We start from the raw sequence: 24,346 nt of genomic DNA on the forward strand, positions 1-24,346 counted from the left end.
GGCACCCTACTCTGCACTGTGGTTTGCACTGGGGCCTGCACTGGGTCATTATCTGATCAAACATCTGCTACTGCTGCTTTCATCATTCCACATTATGCTTTGGGTGTTTTTGGACTACTTGGTTTATCCTACTTTGATTAACTCTTTTGGACTCTCTCGCGGCCCGGTGTAGAGCTTTCCTCCCTCCTGGCTATCCACCGGCCTGTTCTGGAAACTACATCCCTTCCAAGGTGCTCCTCTCCTGGCTATCATACTGGTAACACGGCCTCCGTCGCTGTTTTGATGGGCCCCAGCATTTAATCACATTGAGTAAGTCACCACTCTCTCCTTGCTGTTGTTATGCTGGTGAGTTGTGTGCCTTGGTTGTGTGTTATTGTGGGTCTGGCTGGTTTCTAGTCTGTGGTTGGGTTCTGGCTTGCTGCCTACAACTGTAGTAATCCTACAAACTGTGTGATTCAATCTAACCAACTGTCACACTTTGACATTAAGCTAATTCCTTACCAAACTACTTTATATGTGTGGATTTTAAGAGACTTTTTCCCAAATCAAATCAAATCAAATCTATTTATATAGCCCTTCATACATCAGCTGATATCTCAAAGTGCTGTACAGAAACCCAGCCTAAAACCCCAAACAGCAAGCAATGCAGGTGTAGAAGCACGGTGGCTAGGAAAAACTCCCTAGAAAGGCCAAAACCTAGGAAGAAACCTAGAGAGGAACCAGGCTATGTGGGGTGGCCAGTCCTCTTCTGGCTGTGCCGGGTGGAGATTATAACAGAACATGGCCAAGATGTTCAAATGTTCATAAATGACCAGCATGGTCGTATAATAATAAGGCAGAACAGTTGAAACTGGAGCAGCAGCACGGTCAGGTGGACTGGGGACAGCAAGGAGTCATCATGTCAGGTAGTCCTGGGGCATGGTCCTAGGGCTCAGGTCCTCCGAGAGAGAGAAAGAAAGAGAGAATTAGAGAGAGCATATGTGGGGTGGCCAGTCCTCTTCTGGCTGTGCCGGGTGGAGATTATAACAGAACACGGCCAAGATGTTCAAATGTTCATAAATGACCAGCATGGTCGAATAATAATAAGGCAGAACAGTTGAAACTGGAGCAGCAGCACGGCCAGGTGGACTGGGGACAGCAAGGAGTCATCATGTCAGGTAGTCCTGGGTCATGGTCCTAGGGCTCAGGTCCTCCGGGAGAGAGAGAGAGAAAGAGAGAATTAGAGAACGCACACTTAGATTCACACAGGACACCGAAAAGGACAGGAGAGGTACTCCAGATATAACAAACTGACCCTAGCCCCCTGACACATTAACTACTGCAGCATAAATACTGGAGGCTGAGACAGGAGGGGTCAGGAGACACTGTGGCATTTACCACTTTCAGCCACCCGGGGAATCTGACTTTTTCCAGATTGGCAGCTACCACCATGCCAAGAGTGTGCAAAGCTGTCATCAAGGCAAAGGGTGGCTAATTTGAAGAATCTAAAATATATATTTTTTATTTAACACTTTTTTGGTTACTACATGATTCCATGTGTTATTTCATAGTTTTGATGTCTTCACTATTATTTTACAATGTAGAAAATAGTAAAAATAAAGAAAAAGCCTTGAATGAGTAAAAATACTGAATATACCCACACACAGAACAAAAATATGCAACAACCTTAACCCTAACCATCACAATAACCTTAAATATATATATTTTTTAAACTCAGCAATCTACACACAATACCCCATAATGACAAAGTGAAAGTCTATATAAGGTCACATAGTTGACAGTGCATGTCAGAGCAAAAACCAAGTAATGAGGTCGAAGGAATTGTCCATGGAGCAAGTCTGGGTCCAAAAGACTTGTTAACAGCTTCTACCCCAAGCCACAAGACTCCTGAACAGATAATCAAATGGCTACCCGGACTATTTCCCCAGCCCACAATATTACGCTGCTGCTACTCTTTATTATCCATGCATAGTCACTTTACCTCTGCCTACAGTACATGTACACATAACCAGTGCCCCCGCACATTGACTCTGTACCGGTACCCCCTCCATATAACCTCGCTACTGTTCTTTTATTGTTGCTCCTTAATTATTTGTTATTTATCATATTTATTTTTGTAACTTATTTACTTCAATTTATTTTAGTAAATACTTTAAAAATTATTTTCTTAAAACTGCATTGTTGGTTAAGGGCTTGTAAGTAAGCATGGTAAAACCTGTTGCATTCGGTGCATGTGACAAATCATATTTGATTTGATTGTATTGAAGCACAGCTCTGGGGAAGGGTACCAAAACATTTCTGCAGCATTGAAGGTCCCCAAGACCACAAGCCTCAATCATTCTTAAATGGAAAAAGTTTGGAACCACCAACTCTTCTTAGAGCGACCGCCCGGTTAAACTGAGCAATCGGGGGAGAAGGGCCTTGGTCATGGAGGTGGCCAAGAAGCCGATGGTCACTGTGATAGAGCTCTGGAGTTTCTCTGTGGAGATGGGAGAACCTTCCAGGTGGACAACCATCTCTGCAGCACTCCCCAATAAACGCCTTTATGGTAGAGTGGCCAGACGGAAGCCACTCCTCAGTAAAAGGCACATAACAGCCAGCTTGGAGTTTCCCAAAAGGCACCTAGACACTCAGACCATGAGAAACCAGATTCTCTGGTCAGATAAAACCAAGATTCAACTCTTTGGTCTGAATGCCAAGCGTCACATCTGGAGGAAACCTGGCACCATCGCTACGGTGAAGCATGGTGTTGGCAGTGTGTTACCCAAGAAAACTCGATACTGTAATCACTGTCAAAGGTGGTTCAACAAAGTATTAAGGGTCTGAATACTTATGTAAATACAGTTGAAGTCGGAACTTTACATACACTTATGTTGGAGTCATTAAAACTCATTTTTCAACCACTCCACAAATTTCTTGTTAATTAACAAACTATAGTTTTTAGGACATCTACTTTGCGCATGACAATGTTTCCATTAATTGTTAAGACAGATTACTTCACTTAAAATTCACTGTATCACAATTCCAGTGGGTCAGAAGTTTACATACACTAAGTTGACTGTGCCTTTAAACAGTTTGGAAAAATTCCAGAAAATTATATAATGGCTTTAGAAGCTTCTGATAGGCTAATTGACATCAATTGAATCAAAATAAATCAGACAAGACCTCCGAAAAAAATATAGACCTCCACAAGTCTAGTTCATCCTTGGGAGCAATTTCCAAACGCCTGAAGGTACCATGTTCATCTGTACAAAAAATAGTATGCAAGTATAAACACCATGGGACCACGCAGCCGTCATTCCGCTCAGGATGGAGATGCGTTCTGTCTCCTAGAGACGAATGTACGTTGGTGCGAAAAGTGAAAATCAATCCCAGAACAACAGCAAAGGACCTTCTTAAGATGCTGGAGGAAACGGGTACAAAAGTATCTATATCCACAGTAGAACGAGTCCTATATCAACATAACCTGAAAGGCTGCTCAGCAAGGAAGAAGCCACAGCTCCAAAACTGCCATGAAAAAGCCAGACTATGGTTTGCAACTGCACATGGGGACAAATATAGTACTTTTGGAGAAATGTCCTCTGGTCTGATGAAACAAAAATATAACTTTTTGGCCATAATGACCATCATTATGTTTGGAGGAAAAAGGTGGAGGCTTGCAAGCCGGAGAGCACCATCCCAACCGTGAAGCACGGGGGTGGTAGCATCATGTTCAGGAGGGACTGGTGCACTTCACAAAATAGATCACATCATGAGGAAAGAAATGATGTGGAAATATTGAAGCAACATCTCAAGACATCAGTCAGGAAGTTAAAGCTTCGTCGCAAATGGGTCTTCCGAATGGACAATGACCTGAAGCATACTTCCAAAGTTGTGGCAAAATGGCTTAAGGACAACAAAGTCAAGGTATTGGAGTGGCCATCACATAGCACTTTTTCAGCAGAACTAAAAAGGTGTGTGCGAACAAAAGACGGCCTACAAACCTACCCTGAGTTACACCAGCTCTGCCAGGAGGAATGGGCCAAATTTCACCCAATTTATTGTGGGAAGCTTGTGGAAGGCTACCCAAAACATTTGACCCAAGTTAAACAATTTAAAGGCAATCCTACCAAATTCTAATTGAGTGAATGTAAACCTACTGGGAATGTGATGAAAGAAATAAAATATGAAATTAATAGATCTCTTTTATTCTGACATTTAACATTGTTAAAATAAAGTGATGATACTAACTGACCTAAGACAGGGATTTTTTTTATGTCATTGTGGTATTGTGTGTGATGAGGGGGAAAAACAATTTAATCAATTTTAGAATAAATCTATAAGGGAGAAAAAAGTCAAGGGGTCTGAATACTTTCCGAAGGCACTGTATAGACAGATCAAATCAATGATGACGCAGATAATAGGACAAATAATAATAGTCAATTAACAGGACACTCCAGTAAGAAAGTAAGAAATGAATGAGGACAATAATGAAAAATTGAGAAAAACACAGGTAGCAATGGCTGCCCTTATGGGTGTTAGGAAGCTGCCATATTTTGCAGTTAATATGGCACAAAGGTGTTTTTCTCCCAGCAGATATAGGATTTTCTACTTTTGTGTTATGTTTTCAAAATGTTTGCATTTGTTGTCAATTTTGGGAAAGAAAATTGCTTGAGTCTGTATAGTTCTCGCACTTTAGGAGAAAATGCAGCCCCTTCTCGACCTGTCCTCCAGGACACCTACAGTACAACACCCGATGTCACAGGATGGCCATAAAGATCATCAAGGACAACAACCACCCGAGCCACTGCCTGTTCACCCCGCTATCATCCAGAAGGTGAGGTCAGTACAGGTGCATCAAAGCGGGAACAGAGAGACTGAAAAACAGCTTCTATCTCAAGGCCATCAGACTGTTAAACAGCCACCACTAACATTGAGTGGCTGCTGCCAACACACTGACTCAACTCCAGCCACTTTAATAATAGAAATTGATGTAAAAAATGTATCACTAGCCACTTTAAACAATGCCACTTAATATAATGTTTACATACCCTACATTACTCATCTCATCTCATACTGTACTCGATACCATCTACTGCATCTTGCCTATCCTGTTCTGTACCATCACTCATTCATATATCTTTATGTAAATATACTTTATCCCTTTACACTTGTGTGTATAAGGAAGTTGTTGTGGAATTGTTAGTTAGATTACTCGTTGGTTATTACGGCATTGTCGGAACTAGAAGCACAAGCATTTCGCTACACTCGCATTAATATCTGCTAACAGTGTGTATGTGACAAATACAATTTGATTTGATTTGTCTCTGAGGGCAGTGTTCTCTCTGGGCCTCTACCTGTCTCTGAGGGCAGAGTGTCCTCTCTGGGCCTCGACCTGTTTCTGAGGGCAGAGTGTTCTCTCTGGGCAACCAGGTTTGCCTGTGACGATCAGTCGACAGTATATAGCCACACTGTGCTCACTAAGTCTGTACATTGTCAGTGTTTTCCTCAGTTCTATATCAGTCACAGTGGTCAGATAGTCTGCCACCATGTACTGTCTGTTTAGAGCCAAATAGCATTGAAGTATACTTGGATTTGTTGTGGTGTCTTTCCAATTGGTGATATTTTTTTATTTTTGCTTTGTAATTTGTTTGGGACAAATTTTCTGAGTGCTGAGGTTTTGTTGGGTTGGTAGGGGTTAGTGAACTGAGCTTCAGAACCAGCTGGCTGAGGGGATTATTATTTATGTTTATGGTCACCTCCTGGCATTTGAGGGCTTTGTGATGGTATGAGTGGGAGTCAGTTGTTTTTAAATGATTGTACAATTTGGTTACTTTTTGGGGGGTATTAATCAGAAGAGGGAATTGGCCTAATTCTGCTCTGCATGCGTTGTTTGGACTTTTTCTCTGAAGAGGCTCTTACAGAATTCTCCTCTTTGTTCGTGTAGTATTTCCAGGATTTGACATTGTGTTGTTGGCGACTTCTTCTGTGGGTTTTAATGACGGACTGCAACCCAAAAAGGTGTATTGCCGCCACTAACTGAACAGGTTGAAACCATACTGGGCAATTCCACATGCAGGGTTTCACTTGGATTTCTGTCCCATTTGTCAAATTCTTGCTTTGTAATTGGATCCAACCCTTCAAATCAATCAAATGTACTTATAAAGCCCTTTTTACATCAGCCAATGTCACAAAGTGCTATACAAAAACCCAGCCTAAAACCCCAAAAAGCAAGCAATGCAGTGGCTAGGAAAACCCCCTAGAAAGGCAGGACGCTAGGAAGAAACCTAGAGAGGAACCAGGTTCTGAGGGGTGGCCAGTCCTCTTCTGGCTGTGCTGGGTGGGGATTATAACAGAACATGGCCAAGATGTTCAACAGTTTTTGGAAGACCAGCTTCAAATACTAATAATAATTACAGTGGTTGTAGAGGGTGTAACAGGTCAACACCTCAGGAGTAAATGTCAGTTGGCATTCATAGCCAAGCATTAAGAGTTCGAGACAGCAGGTGCGGTAGAGAGAGAGTCGAAAACAGCAGGTCCGGGACAAGGTAGCATGTCCGGTGAACAGGTCAGGGTTCCATAGCCGCAGGCAAACTGGAGCAGCAGTATGACCAGGTGGACTGGGGACATCAAGGAGTTATCAGGCCAGGTAGTCCTGAGGCATCAAATCAAATTTTTATTTGTCACATACACATGGTTAGCAGATGTTAATGCGAGTGTAGCGAAATGCTTGTGCTTCTAGTTCCGACAATGCAGTAATAACCAACAAGTAATCTAACTAACAATTCCAAAACTACTGTCTTATACACAGTGTAAGGGGATAAAGAATATGTACATAAGGATATATCAATGAGTGATGGTACAGAGCAGCATAGGCAAGATACAGTAGCTGATATCGAGTACAGTATATACATATGAGATGAGTATGTAAACAAAGTGGCATAGTTAAAGTGGCTAGTGATACATGTATTACATAAGGATGCAGTCGATGATATAGAGTACAGTATATACGTATGCATATGAGATGAATAATGTAGGGTATGTAAACATTATATAAGGTAGCATTGTTTAAAGTGGCTAGTGATATATTTACATCATTTCCCATCAATTCCCATTATTAAAGTGGCTGGAGTTGAGTCAGTGTCAGTGTCAGTGTGTTGGCAGCAGCCACTCAATGTTAGTGGTGGCTGTTTAACAGTCTGATGGCCTTGAGATAGAAGCTGTTTTTCAGTCTCTCGGTCCCAGCTTTGATGCACCTGCACTGACCTCGCCTTCTGGATGATAGCGGGGTGAACAGGCAGTGGCTCGGGTGGTTGATGTCCTTGATGATCTTTATGGCCTTCCTGTAACATGGGTGGTGTAGGTGTCCTGGAGGGCAGGTAGTTTGCCCCCGGTGATGCGTTGTGCAGACCTCACTACCCTCTGGAGAGCCTTACGGTTGAGGGCGGAGCAGTTGCCGTACCAGGCGTTGATACAGCCCGCCAGGATGCTCTCGATTCAAATCAAATCAAATCAAATTTTATTTGTCACATACACATGGTTAGCAGATGTTAATGCGAGTGTAGCGAAATGCTTGTGCTTCTAGTTCCGACAATGCAGTAATAACGAGCAAGTAATCTAACTAACAATTCCCAAAAAAAACTACTGTCTTATACACAGTGTAAGGGGATAAAGAATATGTACATAAGGATATATGAATGAGTGATGGTACAGAGCAGCATAGGCAAGATACAGTAGATGATATCGAGTACAGTATATACATATGAGATAAGTATGTAAACCAAGTGGCATAGTTAAAGTGGCTAGTGATACATGTATTACATAAGGATGCAGTCGATGATATAGAGTACAGTATCAACGTATGCATATGAGATGAACAATGTAGGGTAAGTAACATTATATAAGGTAGCATTGTGCATCTGTAGAAGTTTGTGAGTGCTTTTGGTGACAAGCCGAATTTCTTCAGCCTCCTGAGGTTGAAGAGGCGCTGCTGCGCCTTCTTCACGATGCTGTCTGTGTGAGTGGACCAATTCAGTTTGTCTGTGATGTGTATGCCGAGGAACTTAAAACTTGCTACCCTCTCCACTACTGTTCCATCGATGTGGATAGGGGGGTGTTCCCTCTGCTGTTTCCTGAAGTCCACAATCAGCATGATCCCAGGGCTCAGGTCCTCTGGGAGGGGAAGGATAGGTGGACTGGGGACATCAAGGAGTCATCAGGCCAGGTAGTCCTGAGGCATGGAGCCAGGGCTCAGGTCCTCCGGGAGAGAGAGAGAGAATTAGAGGGAGCATACTTCAATTCACACAGGACACCGGATAAGACAGGAGAAGTACTCCAGATATAACAGTCTGACCCTAGCCTCCCGACACAAACTACTGCAGCATAAATACTGGAGGCCGAGACAGGAGGGGTCGGGAGACACTGTGAACCATGTACGACGATACCCCCAGACAGTGCCAACCACGCAGGATTTAACCCCATCCACTTTTCCAAAGCACAGACCCTGACCCTACTACTCTGAGACAAGGCAGAGTATAGCTCACCCTTCACTGCCATATAGTGCTCTATTATTGATTAGAATATTTTGAACCAGATCCTAATTGGTACAATATGTTTAATTTAATAGATAGTTAAATGGCAGAGAAAGCCCCCCTTGGTTTGTCTTTTAGTTCATTCACAGCCAGGTTGGAATTCCCTGTGGAGCTCTTGTTTAGTCCCTATGTGTCTGTGTATTCTATATGAGTGGAGCCCAGTAAAAAGTACAGTTGGGTTAGGGGTTATATACACCTTAGCCAAATACATTTAAACTTAGTTTTTCACAATTCCTGAAATTTAATCCTAGTAAAAAATCCTTGTCTTAGGTCAGATAGATTCACCACTTTATTTTAAGAACGTGAAATGTCAGAATAATAGTAGAGAGAATTATTTATTTCAGCTTTTATTTCTTTCATCACATTCCCAGAAGGTCAGATGTTTACAGACACTCAATTAGTATTTGGTAGCATTGCCTTTAAATTGTTTAACTTGGGTCAAATGTTTCAAACTGTAGTCAGTTTTTTTATGGCGGTTTTGGAGCAGTGGCTTCTTCCTTGCTCAGTGGCCTTTCAGGTTATGTCAATATAGGACTCGTTTTTACTGTGGATATAGATACTTTTGTACTGGTTTCCTCCAGCATCTTTACAAGGCCTTTCGATATTATTCTGGGATTGATTTGCACATTTCGCACCAAAGTACATTCATCTCTAGGAGACAGAACGCGTCACCTTCCTGAGCGGTATGATGGCCATGGTGTATATACTTGCGTACTATTGTTTGTACAGATGAACGTGGTACCTTCAGGCATTTGGAAATTGCTCCCAAGGATGAACCAGACTTGTGGGGGTCTATAATTGTTTTTCTGAGGTCTTGGCTGATTTCTTTTGATTTTCCCATGATGTCAAGCAAAGAGACACTGAGTTTGAAGGTAGGCCTTGAAATACATCCACAGGTACACCTCCAATTGACTCAAATTATGTCAATTAGCCTATCAGAAGCTTCTAAAGCCATGGCATCATTTTCTGGAAAAGCACAGTCAACTTAGTCTATGTAAACTTCTGACCCACTGGAATTGTGATACAGTGAATTATATGTGAAATAATCTGTCTGTAAAAAATTACTGGACAGATTACTTGTGTTATGCAGAAAGTAGATGTCCTAACCGACTTGCCAAAACTACAGTTTGTTAACAAGAAATTTGTGGAGTGGTTAAAAAACTAGTTTTAATGACTCCAACCTAAGTGTATGTAAACTTCCGACTTCAACTGTATATTGGTTTCTCTGACATCTGGACCTTTTATGGAATATTATAATGTTAGTCTTTTTGAGATTGACTGTCCGGGCCCAGGTTTGACAGACTGCAGACGATCTACTTGTTCCCTCTTCTGTGGGGGCAGCAGTACCAGGTCATCCGACTGCAGGAGACATTGGATTTCTGTGTCATTAAGAGTGAGATCGGGAGCTGTTGACTGCTCATGTTTTTTGGACAATTAATTTTGCTCATTTCATTCACAAAGTTCAGGTATGGAAAGCTCTTAGAGACTAATTTAGAAAGTAATCCCAGGTGAATGTAACATGTATTGACTCATACAAATGTTAGAATTTTTCTTCAACTTTGACATTCATATGCATATTCATGTAGACTGTTGACAAAAAAAGGACAATTAAATCCATTTGAATCACAAGTTTTAACAAGAAAATGTGGGGGAATAAGTAAAGGGGTGTGACTACTTTCTGAAGGCACTGTGTGAGAGACCAGCCCACCCTATTAAAAGAAAGATGGTCCAGCCCAATCTGCCCATGCAGACAGGTATATGCTGTATGAAATACTAATAAAGTTAAACATTTTTAGAGTGTAGGACCAAACGTTTAATTCTCCCTGCATCAATTGACTGTTTCATGTCGTCATCACCACCACCATGACAGGCCAGTTCCTGTAGAGCCACATTCCAGAACATTCTCAGTTGAGGAAGTCATCTGGTGACCACATTCCTAGTCAGGCTGTTAGCTTCGAGGAAGCCATAACATAAAACCTATTGATATTACTCACAGTCAGTTAAATGCATCATCGTGATTGGTTCCTTTCTTGTTAGGCTAAACTGCCAATATGTTATAACTTAAGGAGATTGACACGAAAAGGCGGTAATATATATTTGTTTAATATAATGTGCGTGTATTTTCAAATATCATTAACTAGGCTGATATAGCATACATATAGCATACTGAAGCCCAACATTTAGATAAAAATATGAAATGAAAGTCGTATAATAGCCTATATCAAATTGGACGAGATTAGAAGCTGTCTAAAGCAGATGCAACAGGTGCTCTTTTAAAGTGAAACCACACCCAATTTATTATCACCGTACCACCTCCCCAGTTTCAGTCGGACAAGTTTTTAAGACAACACTCCAGTCTGTCAACTTTAGTTTACTTAGACTGACTAGTGCTGCTGTATCACCTTAACAAGTTACTAACAGCAGTCCAGAAGCCATGCCGAGCCACGCGGAGCAGTGGATCCGCACTTCGATGCGCACCCCGGGCATTTTTATCTTCGGAATGGTCCTTGCCCCTTGCGGCTGGATCCTAAACCTCACAGCGACAGTGGCTCCCAACTGGAGAACCATCAACACTATCGCCTTACTGCCGGTTGATACGTTCCTACAACAAGGCATCTGGGACATATGCAAGACGTCCAGTTCGTCCCAAGTAAACCAATGTAACCAAAAGGACGAGGCGTACTTCAACAACCAGATTATAGCGGTCGCCCAGGGCTTGATGGTAGCGTCTCTGATATTGACTCTGATCGGGCTGGCCACGGCAACCCCCGGGGTAAGGTGCTGGAAAGACCGCCCGAACTGGACAGTAGCCGGGCTGGGGGGAATGCTCATCTTTCTGTCTGGAGTCTTGACGATCATCCCTATTGCATGGTACACTCACATCTTCAAGGACATCGCCGCATCCAGCACCGACATTCGCGTCGGCTACTGTATTATTTTGGGATACATCGGGGGCATCTTCGAGCTACTGGGCGGCTTGGTCATGTTCATTGGGATATGTCGTTGCTGTGGCGGTAAGAACCGCGGAGAGACGCGAATCTCGGAGACCACAGCACACTTCAGAAACACCAAACCCCCACCGCGCCGCATCGAGGTGCCGAGCATAGCCCGAACCCGGAGTAGCGCTAGCAGCGTCCCATACTCTAAAGACTCCATGGAAGACGAGGCAGACTTCCCCCGGGCAAAGAGCACCTCGTACGGAGGAAGACGACCCGCTTATGACGTTGATCTGTGAGGTCATTATGGTGAAGAGGGCCAGTTGCCATTGATAGGTGTGACATGTATACTATAGCACTACACAGTAACATTACATATCTACCAATGAAGGACATTTACCTCTACATGTAGGCATGTCGTTTTAACCATAAAACTAGACCTAATCTGTTGTTTGGATGAATATGATAGAAATATAAATTATTTCACACTTTTGGGAATATGCCTATAATGTGGCCTATGGCATGTTTGTATTTGAAGATGTAACATTATTTACAAATGACAATGCCAGCGCCATAGAACATGGAATACAGTGCCTTCGGGAAGTATTCAGACCCCTTTACTTTTTCTACATTTTGTTAGGTTACAACCTTATAAAATTTATAAAATTGTTTTTTTTTCTCCATCAATCTACACACACTACCCTGTAATGGCAATACAAAAACAGGCTTTTAGAAATGTTTGCTAATTTATAAACAAATAAATACCACATTTACATAAGTATTCAGACCCTTGACTCAGTTCTTTGTTCAAGCACCTTTGGCAGTAATTACAGCCTCAAGTCTTGGGTATAACGCTATAAGCTTGGTACACCTGTATTTGGGGAGTTTATCCCATTTTTCTCTGCAGATCCTCTCAAGTTCTGTCAGGTTGGATGGGGAGCGTCTCTGCACATCTATTTCCAGGTCTCTCCAGAGATGTTCCATCGGGTTCAAGTCCGAGCTCTGGCTGGGCCACTCAAGGACATTCAGAGACTTGTCCCGAAGCCACTCCTACGTTGTCTTGCCTGTGTGCTTAGGAAGTGAACCTTTGCCCCAGTCTGAGGTCCTGAGTGCTCTGAAGCAGGTTTTCATCAAGGATCTCTGTACTTTGCTCCGTTCATTTTCCCTCAATCCTGACTAGTCTCCCAGCCCCTGCTGCTGAAAAACATCCCCACAGCTTGATGCTGCCACCACCATGCTTCACCGTAGGGATGGTGCCAGGTTTCCTCCCAACGTGACACTTGGCATTCAGGCTAAAGATTTGAATCTGGTCAGAGTCCTTTAGGTGCCTTTTGGCAAACTCCAACTGGGCTGTCATGTGCCTTTTACTGAGGAGTGGCTTCCGTCCAGCCCCTCAACCATAAAGGCCTGATTGGTGGCGTGCTGCAGAGATGATTGTCCTTCTGGAAGGTTCTCCCATCTCCACAGAGAAACTCCAGAGCTCTGTCTGAGTGACCATCAGGTTCTGGTCACCACCCTGACAAAGGCCCTTCTCCCCCGATTGCTCAGCTGGGCAACAAGCTCTAGGAAGAGTGTTGGTAGTTCCAAACATATTCCATTTAAGAATGAGGCCACTGTTCTTGGGGACCTTCAATGCTGCCGAAATGTTTTGGTACCCTTCCCCAAATCTGTGCCTCAACACAATCCTGACTCGGAGCTCAACGGATAATTTCTTCGACCTAATGGCTTGGTTTTTTGCTCTGACATGCACTGTCAATTGTGACAGGTGTGTGCCTTTCCAAATCATGTCCAATCAACTTTAATATACCACAGGTGGACTCCAATCAAGTTTTAGCCATTGACTGGCTGCTGCCAACATAGTGACTCATCTCTAGCCACTTTAATAATGAAAAATTGATGTAATAAATACATCACTAGCCACTTTAAACAATGCCACTTTATATAATGTTTACATACCCTACATTACTCATCTCATATGTACATACTGTCTACTGCATCTTGCCTATGCTGCACGGCCACCGCTCATTCATTTATTTTTATGTACATATTCTTATTCATTCCTTTACTTGTGTGATAAGGTAGTTGTGAAATTGCTAGGTTAGATTACTTGTTAGATATTACTGCATAGTCGGAACTAGAAGCACAAGCATTTCACTACACTCGCATTAACATCTGCTAACCATGTGTATGTGACAAATAAAATTTGATTGAGAAACATTTAAAAGATTATCAATGGAAACAGGATGCACCTGAGCTCAATTTCAAGTCTCATAGAAAAGGGTCTGAATACAAGAAAAAAATCATCACCAGCACCACATCTTTATGATATATCTTGTTATAAGTGCAACGTTACAGGTTGGAATGTCAATTCTCAAATGTTATTAGGTCTAATATACGTGACAAATGTACCTTTTTTTTGTAAATTGGTGTTTTAATTTGTTGATAAAATGTGGGACATGATTGTTTGGTCACGCCAACATCTGCTACCACTGTTCCTTGATTAAATGTTGACAAATGACATGTTTAGTGTTTTTTAAATAGAAAATGTGATACTTTCCACCGGGGATTGTAACTGGTTCAGGGAACAGAACCGAAAAAGTAAGTGATCCATACTATTCTGGAACAGAACCGTTATTTTAAAAGCATGGGAACCAGTTAACGTTATTTTACATTCAAGGCATTTGTTTCTAATCCCACAAAAAGAAAAACAAAGCTCCTATGCAAAGCCCTCACTGTCACTCAAACATATTCCAGTGTCTGCCTGAAAACTTTGACTGAGCATGTTTAGGCTACCTTCCCCTACCCCTTCTGAAGCAGAGGCTACTGTACTGACAGGACAAGCTTTTTTTATTTATTTAACCAGGTCGGCCAGTTGAGAACAAGTTCTCATTTACAACTCGCGACCTGGCCAAGATAAAGCAAAGCAGTGTTACAGAGTTACACACGGGATAAACAAATGTAGTCAATAAAACAATAGAAAAATCTTTATACAGTGTGTGCAAAGGTAGTAAGATTAGGGAGGTAAGGCAATAAATAGGCCATAGTGGCAAAATAATTACAATTTAGCAATTAAACACGAGTGAGAGATGTGCAGAAGATGAATGTGCAAGTAGAGATACTGGGATACAAAAGAGCAAGAGGGTAAGTAATAATATGGAGATGAGGTAGTTGGGTGTGCTATTTAGCAGAGAACTGTAAGGAAAGGCGGCCAAAGGGCGAGTTGGCTTTGGAGCTGACCAGTGAAATATACCAGCTGGAGCGCTTGCTACGGGTGCATGCTGCTATGGTGACCAGTGAGCTGAGATAAGGCAGGGCTTTACCCTGCCTTTTTACAGTACAAGCTTGATTCAGAAGATACATTTTTAATTAGCCAGAAGAGAATGGATTCACTTTTTCAGGGCTAGTTAAGGATACTATAAGCCTAGTCATCACGTTTCATGTTCGATTTATTAACTACAAAAAAGGTAAGAATTGTTTTTAATGCCGGTGCCCTTCTGGTGCACTTGTCTGTCCATCACACATTTGAACAATCTTAACTGCTCTATCCGCACTGATCAGTGAAGTCATTTAATAGGTTAAATGTTTTTAAAAGAAGTTTATTTGACAGGTTATAAAAAGGAATATATACTGGTACATGTTTTGTTGTTGCTTCAAACCAGTTCAGAACTTTATTTTGCTGGTCAGAAGAGTTGAACAAAACGATTGTAAAATAATTTGGTTCCAAACCCTGCTTTCTACTCTAGGAATGCTAACAAGTTGTTTTGTTGGCCAAGTACATGGATGTCATAAACAGGTAAAAAAACTAGGCCTAGTGATCTACAGGTTAGTTCTACAAATGTGATAAACAATCCGTTTAAAAGGATACCACTAAGAGACATTGATCACACAGAAGTAAACAGTGTTTTAATGTGAATTTGCCCAGGTTTAAGCATATCCAACATTCAGATACAAGAACAAAGCTTAAAAAATACAATTGATAAAATATTTTGTTTGCAATGCGTCTATAATAATTATTCAAGAACATAATAGCATTTTATCCACATGGAATTAACAAGGCGGTTGTATGATCCGAAGGTCCATGACTGGACAGGCTTCCATTATGTTGTAACCAACCTCTAGAGGGAGAGACTGGATCAGCTTGAAATTAAGACAAAAACTCACTTGAGTTTACAGTTACAAGAGAAAATTATATCAGCAAGGGGACCAGACTTGTATACAGTGTATATTTTCAAACCTTTGTGGCCAATGAAAAGCTCAGTTTGAATTCCTGTCATGTTTAGGAGCAACTGAATGTTGCCATTGCTTAGGTCTATTAGTCACTAATGAGTCATAGATAACACTAAGTCAGGCAACACAAAATCAGTTAACAAACCACAAGCAACACAACCATAAACACAAACCAGTCAGGCAACAATCAGGCAACACAGCACAAACCAGTCAGTCAGGCAACAGTCAGGCAACACAGCCACAAGCAGCACAAACAAGTCAGGCAACAAACCACAAGCAATACAGCCACAAGCAACACAAACAAGTTAGGCAACAGAGTGCATCACCACACTAATCAGTCATAACAGCATGGCCAGGATCAGCGTGAGAAAAGCTGCTGCTCGTCGAGGCTTTGGTTTCCCAGAAAAAAAGTATAAAGTTAGTCAGTATAAAGACGTGACCCCAAAAAAAAGTCCTTTATACGAGTAGTCCCACCATGTGGTTTTATATTAGTACCACAGCATATTTGTTTATATAAGAAGTCCTATTGTATAGTAGTTAACACTAGTAGTACTAGCGCATGTAGTTTATGAATAGTACTACAGTATATAGTTGGTAATATAAATAGTACTAAAGTATTTAGTTGCTTGTATTAAAAGTACTACAGTATATAGTTGTTTATATGAATAGTACTACAATATATAGTTATTTATACATGTACCAGGGATGGAGCCAATGAAAAGGCCAAGCTCTGATGTTGGACAGTAAACTTCACTTTGATCTAAGGCACTCAGCAGCACAATAGGGATAGTCATGCAATCCTAAGTATGCAAGACGAAACCTGTTTTGACGAACACTACAGCCTGTATAGAACAGTGTTTATTTTCAAACCTCAATCCCCAGCGGATGCTTTCTGTTGCCAATGAAAAACACTGTTGGACTGACTGGTTTACCAGCGTTGAAATTCCTGTCATGTTTTGGAGAAAATGTGTTAAATGTTACCAACTAACCAGTCAGGCCAGGCTCTAAAAGGAGGTAAGCCAGTCAGGCCAGGCTCAAACGGAAGGAAATTGTTGAGAAATGTAATTTTTATGTAACCTTTAATATATATATATATTGGGGTTTAACTAGGCAAGTCAGTTGAGAACAAATTCTTATTTAAAATGACGGCCTACCCCGGCCAAACCCTAACGACCCTGGGCCAATTGTGCGCCGCCCTATGGGACTCCTAATCACGGTCGGTTGTGATACAGCCTGGAATCGAACCAGGGTCTGTAGTGACACCTTTAGCACTGAGATGCAGTGCCTTAGACCGCTGCACCACTCTGGAGTAACGACTTTTCAAATAAGTTACGTTCGCTGACAGTTTGTTAGCATAGAACTGCATAGCGTATCATTACAGCAGTTGCTTGTAGGTACTGTATGTTAGCTAGTTACTAATACAAACTCGCCAGTATATTAACTATATGCAAACTACCCAAAATTTATTGGCTTGATTATTCTTGGCTTAGCTAAGTGGTATAGCCATTGTGGGTTCTCAATGAAGTCATAAAACGTCTAGCTAGTCATTTGTTAGCTATGCTAACAAGAAGTTGCATAGCAACAGCATCAACTACAGATAGACAGGCAAAGCGCTAGTACAATCAACTGAAAGGATACCGGACATTTACAGTATACTAAAAATCAACAAACAGTATATAGTATGTAATATACACTTATTAAGTATGTAGTATACAGTTTGTTAGTATTCAAACACAGCTATCGCCAAAAACAGTCCTTACTTTTCACGAGTCGTCCCACCATATATGGATTTCTATTAGTACCACAGCATAGTTGTTTATATAAGTAGTGCTATGGTATAGTAGTTAACACTAACGCATGTAGTTCATATGAAGAGTACTACAGTAAATAGTTGTTTATATAAATAGTACTACAGTATATAATTGTTTATACCGGGGATAAAGCCTGATGAAGGGGATGTGCTCTGATGTTGGACCGTCAACCAAACCTATAAGAAGTGTGACAATGACATTAAAATCACAGAGAACAGACATTCAGTTCACTAGACATGTTAAAGACTTAATTTGTATAAATGTTTTAATGTTTCTTGTTTTAACTACTGTAAATAACATCATAGCAGATTTTTTCTTAACATGAAATTCATGTTTGTGGCATGAGTTATGGTTCACTTATTGCTAATTATTGTGTGAGAACGTGGTTGAATGTCCTACCTTGATGCTACAGAATGTCTTTTTCTAAACCACTTGAATCCTTGGCTGCAGCTTTCCTATAACGACACAAACATTAGCACAAGTGTTCCAGGTACAGGAGGATCGTTTCACCATACGTTCAGTTGGCTGTATTTATATTTAATGATGATAATAATTCTATAGTTACCACCTTTTGACCTTGACCCTCTGCCTGATGAATGCAATGAGGAAGGAGAGGATGAGGATGCCAACGATAAAGGCCACTACCCCCAGGGTGAGCGGAACACCGATTGCCTCATTGACACTCTCATGGCAGAACTCTCCTCTGTACCCCAGGATACACTCACAGGTGGTGACCTGTCCCTGAGCCACACAGTGACCATGTCCTTTACACAGCTGGACAGCACAAGACTGCAGGTCCAGGCCACGCACCACACCATCGTCCAGGTGGAGGGTTACGGTAGGAGAGATAGCCATGACGTCGGCTGAGCCTCAGGTCACACCAGGGTAGCTGGGGATGGAGCAAAGACCTAAAGCCTTAACATACAGTATGTATAGTACCATCTATACCATGTGTTATAAAATGTCTAAAAACCTGTTTTCGCTTTGTCATTTGAGTATTGTGTGTAGATAAATGTTTTTATTCAATTTTAGAATAAGGCTGTAAATTAAAATGTGGAAAAAGGGTCTGAATACTTTTCGAACGCACTGTATCCTCATTATGGCTGAGGCAACAGCTAGACTAGAAGACATGCTCTGTAGTTATGGCTGAGCAGACAGCTAGACTAGAAGACATGCTCTGTAGTTATGGCTGAGCAGACAGCTAGATTAGAAGACATGCTCTGTGCTTATGGCTGAGCAGAGCTAGATTTGAAGACATATGTACTGTAGTTATGGCCGAGCAGACAGTTAGAAGACAGATACAGTGGGGCAATAAAGTATTTAGTCAGCCACCAATTGTGCAAGTTCTCCCACTTAAAAAGAAGAGACGCGTGTAATTTTCATCATAGGTACACTTCAACTATGACAGGCAAAATGAGAAAAAAAAAATCCAGAAAATCACATTGTAGGATTTTTAATGAATTTATTTGCAAATTATGGTGGAAAATAAGTATTTGGTCACCTTAAAACAAGCAAGATTCCTGGTTCACAGACCTGTAACTTCTTTAAGAGGCTCCTCTGTCCTCCACTCGTTACCTGTATTAATGGCACCCGTTTGAACTTGTTATCAGTATAAAAGACACCTGTCCACAACCTCAAACAGTCACACTCCAAACTCCACTATGGCCAAGACCAAAGAGCTGTCAAAGGACACCAGAAACAAAATTGTAGACCTGCACCAGGCTGGGAAGACTGAATCTGCAATAGGTAAGCAGCTTGGTTTGAAGAAATCAACTGTGGGAGCAATTATTAGGAAATGGAAGACATACGAGACCACTGATAATCTCCCTCGATCTGGGGCTCCACGCAAGACGGGGGGACCTAGTGAATGACCTGCAGAGAGCTGGGACCAAAGTAACAAAGCCTACCATCAGTAACACACTACGCTGCCAGGGACTCAAATCCTGCAGTGCCAGACGTGTCCCCCTGCTTAAGCCAGTACATGTCCAGGCCCGTCTGACGTTTGCTAGAGAGCATTTGGATGATCCAGAAGAAGATTGGGAGAATGTCATATGGTCAGATGAAACCAAAATTGAACGTTTTGGTAAAAACTCAACTCGTCGTGTTTGGAGGACAAAGAATGCTGAGTCGCATCCAAAGAACACCATACCTACTGTGAAGCATGGGGGTGGAAACATCATGCTTTGGGGCTGTTTTTCTGCAAAGGGACCAGGACGACTGATCCATGTAAAGGAAAGAATGAATGGGGCCATGTATCATGAGATTGAGTGAAAACCTCCTTCCATCAGCAAGGGCATTGAAGATGAAACGTGGCTGGGTCTTTCAGCATGACAATGATCCCAAACACACCGCCCGGGCAACGAAGGAGTGGCTTCGTAAGAAGCATTAAGGTCCTGGAGTGGCCTAGCCAGTCTCCAGACCTCAACCCCATAGAAAATCTTTGGAGGGAGTTGAAAGTCCGTGTTGCCCAGCAACAGCCCCAAAACATCACTGCTCTTTAGGAGATCTGCATGGAGGAATGGGCCAAAATACCAGCAATAGTGTGTGAAAACCTTGTGAAGACTTACAGAAAACGTTTGACCTCTGTTATATACCCTTTGTTGGCAATGACAAAGTACTGAGATAAACTTTTGTTATTGACCAAATACTTATTTTCCACCATAATTTGCAAATACATGCATTAAAAATCCTACAATGTGATTTTCTGGATTTTTTTTTTCTCATTTTGTCTGTCATAGTTGGAAGTGTACCTACGATGAAAATTACAGGCCTCATCTTTTTAAGTGGGAGAACTTGCACAATTGGTGGCTGACTAAATACTTTTTTGCCCCACTGTACATTTATGGCTGAGCAGAAAGCTAGGTATGAACACATATGTACCTTAGTTATGGCCGAGCAGACAGTTAGAAGACAGATACATTTATGGCTGCGCAGAAAGCTAGATATGAAGACATATGTAGTTATGGCTGATCAGACAGCAAGACTATAAAACAGATGTAGCCTAGTTATGCTTGAGCAGCTTGGAAGCACCCAGTCAATCAGGTTCAACAGGATCACAGACCTTAAACAATGGCTCCAGGTGAAAAACTGACACCCAAGGCAGGAATGGTGGAGAACATTACATACCAACACATCTCTAAAAAAGGTTACTTACTAGTATCAGAATGTAGAGAAGACTAACCAGTCAGGGCGTAGAGAATGCTTCTTTAAAAGAGGATTCCTTGGTTTAATCTGGGATATGCATCTGAATTTACACTGCTTCTGTAGAGGTGTTCAGAGAGAGAGAGAGAGAGAAACTTTCCTTTACAAAATAAATCAGGAACAGGAAGGAGACGAGCACCTAACCCAAGCTCTGTGAATAGCTGAAAACAGGAACTATCAGCTCAGCTAGAGCCAACTACCCCTCCCTGCTGGGAGGCAGTCACACAGACACTCACTGAACTGCTGCAGAGAAAACTGGCTGCCTGTGTAAAGACAGTCTAATTCTGATCTTCATTTCACTAATTGGTATTTTGATCGCTCTGAAAAAGCTCTGACGTGAAAAGATCTGATTGGTCAAAAGACCAATTAGTATACAATTATATATAAAAAAACATTTTAAAAAATAACTGGAAGCCACAGACACAGGAATTAAGAAAACAAACTGAAATTAGGTATAAATGGGCAGTTGAGAGCTAGAGCATTCAATGGTCAGTTTCTGGGCAGTTCCTTCTACTGGTACTCGATACTGCACTGTTTTGGCCATTGTGTAGAGTGAGACTAGCGCGTGTTGCATGACCTAATATTGCTGTCTAAGGGTCTTATGTTGTCTGATTAATCAGGCTGTTTTACACAATTCAGCAGTGGTGTAAAAGCACCCAGTTGTCATACTGGAGTAAAGATACTTTTAAGAAGGTAAATGACTCAAGTAAAAGTCACCCAGAAAAATACTTGAGTAAAAGTCAAAAAGTATTTGGTTTTAAATATACTTCAGTATATTTTAGCAATTACATTTACTTTTGATATTTAAGTATCACAAGTACAAATGATTTCAAATTCCTTATAATAAGCAAACATCACAATAGAGAGATACTGCTGCACTTCCTAACCTCCTGTCCAATGTATGACCATAAAGACACATATTTCCCTCAGATTACACAGATCCACAAAGAATTAGATTTTTATTTATTTTTGATAAACTCCCATATTTACTGGGTGAAATTCCAGTGTGCCATCACAGCAGTAAGATTTCTGACCTGTTGCCACGAGAAAAGGGCAACCAGTGAAGAACAAACACCATTGTAAATACAACCCATATTTATTTTCCCTTGTGTACCCTTAACCATTTGTACATCGTTACAACACTGTATATATACACGTAATATGACATTTGTAATGTCTTCATTGTTTTGAAACTTCTGTATGTGTAATGTTTACTGTTAACTTTTATTGTTTATTACGTACCTCACTTGCTTTGGAAATGTTAACACGTTTCCCATGCCAATAAAGCCCCGTGTGTGTGTGTGAGAGAGTGAGAGAATCGAGTACTTTTGGGCATCAGTGAAAATGTATGGAGTAAAAAGTACATTTTTTTTTAGGAATGTATTTTAGTAAAAGTTGTCAAAAATAGAAATAGTAAAGCACGGATACCCCCCAAAAGTAAGTACTTTACACCAGTGCAATTCATTGGTTTCATACAGCCTGAACCATTGGAGTGCAAAATAATGTCAATGTTCCTTTCAAGCCAGAATGTTGAATACATTTGATTTAAAACGTACTCTACCGGTTGTCTGTGTGGTTGGTCCTTCAGCTGCTTTTATTAGATGCAAAAAATACACAGGATAGTATTGTTAACCAGACTTTATTGAGCGATGGTATGTTTGGCATTGCCAGCTGAATGCGAGGAAACTCATTTAAAATGTTCAGTCTGTGGTCCGGTAACTTTCGGCTATTGTTTACATATTATGCAAGTGTTTAAATCATGGGTGTTAGAATGAAAACACACACCGAAATATAAACTGACCGAACCATATACTTAAAGGCACTAAAATAAATGGGGGAACAATACTTTCCTGTAGAGTAAGTTGATATGTAATTGTATTCAACATTCTGTCTTGTAAGGAACATTTACACGATTTTGCACTGCAAGGTTTCAGACTGTGTACAGTATATGAATTCATTGTGCATTACAGCCTGATTAGTCAGACAAGGTGTCATGAAGTTATCAGGAACGCGGTCCTAGGCCTTAACTGGTCTGTAACATGATTTAAAAATGTGCATATTTTGCTAGGTTTCCATCCAAAAAGTTGACAGATTTTATTAAAATATTATAAAACATGCCCATTTTCTGGTTCCAAACTGACTTGATAAAAATCAGTGCATTATGTAGGGCATACAAAGTAATTTTTCACTTAAGTTTACCTACAGAATAAAAAAAATCATAAATTGAACGCGTTTGCATCACATTCAACTGTACGGATAGATTTGTCCCAAATGTTGCGTTAAATAGCCAATGTGCCTATACTGGTCTTGACACTTGCAGTTTAGCCAAAAGGTAGCAGATACAGTATGGGTAGGCTGTGCGGGTTGTCTCGTCTACATTATATTATTATGGATAAGAGCGAGAATATTTTTATTTGTCAAACAGCAGTCAAGCATCGATCATCATGTCAGCAGAATACCCTCGATATTCATTGTAAAGGAGCATCTAGATGCACTTCCACTACCCTGTTAAATTCATAACAAATGATTTAATCTGTTCCCTAATAAACTGCATGGTTTCCTGAGTTGTAGTGGGAGGGCCACACACCATATCAGGTTACTCCAAGTTTACTTCGATAGGATGGTTATAGTATCTAATTGCGCGTAAAAGCATTTCCACCGCCTTTTCTCGCGAAATTAATTTTACCAACACAAAAAGATCACAATGTCGAACAAGAAAATTCTCAGCATTTTATAAATTGTACGGAAACTTCCTGTTTCCATCACAGCGTTTAAAAAAAAAGTGTTTGACTTCACTCGTATAACTGGTTGACGTGAGAAATCAGGACCGTGTATTATATACACATGTGCTCAGGAGATCGCAAACTTACCGAGTTCAGGGCCAGCTCTTGACCACTTGGTCGTTGACAAAATAAATATGCACAATCCCAAAATATTTTTAAAAATCTATTTGAAAGACTTCTGGACTATTCTCGCACCCAGACTGCCAACAAATCCTGAGTGCTCACACCTGAGTAATTATCAAGACTTCCTGGAAGAGCACATCACCTAACCTGGTTTCTGCTGCCCCCTGGGGATTTTTTAAAATTTGATTGAACCTTTATTTAATGAGGCAAAACCCTTGGTCTCATACCTCTCTCAGGCCTGGGAGTTAGAGACAAACTAATGTTAGGTTTCATTGATAGACTTATTTAATCTCTTATATAGGCTCATTTTACTATGTGACTCTATGCTTATACATGACTCATTCAATATGGCAGCCTCGAGGTTAGAAAAGCGGGCTAGCAACTGGAGGTTTGCCTGTTTGAATCCCAGTGCTGACAGAGGAAAAAAATCTGTCAGGAAGTGAGCCTGCAACCGTAGGATTGTTGGCATCAATATCTAAGGTGTCACCTACTGCCTATGTTCCAGTTAGCAAGGAACTTAAAAAAACCTAATGTGTGTATTACAGGGGGCTTGGATAAAAGCCTAAAACACATTTCTGGCATGGATTTATAATCTGCTAGTAAGTCATGCCCTGTACTAGCCATATTGCCTACATTGTTTAATCTGCCCTTTGGGATAGTTTACATGTTCAGGCTATGTGGTACCCATTACTTGC

The 24,346-nt window shown here is 41.1% G+C and overlaps 1 protein-coding gene and 1 long non-coding RNA gene across 3 annotated transcripts; one reads left to right on the top strand and one right to left on the bottom strand.

Annotated features, from left to right (window-relative positions):
* The first annotated feature begins 10,584 nt into the window (after positions 1-10,584).
* Positions 10,585-11,940, top strand: LOC112221619 (claudin-23). The gene has a single exon (XM_024383792.2). The coding sequence runs from the start codon at positions 11,005-11,007 to the stop codon at positions 11,803-11,805; it is 801 nt and encodes a 266-aa protein (XP_024239560.1). The 5' UTR covers positions 10,585-11,004; the 3' UTR covers positions 11,806-11,940.
* A 3,447-nt stretch (positions 11,941-15,387) lies between these two features.
* LOC112221620 lies at positions 15,388-23,772 on the bottom strand. 2 transcript variants are annotated; one of them, XR_002949047.2, is made up of 6 exons: positions 23,616-23,772; positions 20,699-20,805; positions 18,113-18,433; positions 17,944-17,999; positions 17,666-17,720; positions 15,388-15,643 (listed from the first exon to the last, which is right to left on the bottom strand). It is a non-coding gene; the product is annotated as an uncharacterized LOC112221620 (long non-coding RNA). The 2 variants fall into 2 exon arrangements; XR_002949046.2 differs by lacking the exon at positions 15,388-15,643 and having other exon boundaries at positions 16,951-17,720.
* Between the last annotated feature and the right edge of the window lie 574 nt (positions 23,773-24,346).

This window comes from Oncorhynchus tshawytscha, linkage group LG20 (assembly GCF_018296145.1).
Source record: "Oncorhynchus tshawytscha isolate Ot180627B linkage group LG20, Otsh_v2.0, whole genome shotgun sequence".
Classification (NCBI taxonomy): Eukaryota; Metazoa; Chordata; class Actinopteri; order Salmoniformes; family Salmonidae; genus Oncorhynchus; species Oncorhynchus tshawytscha.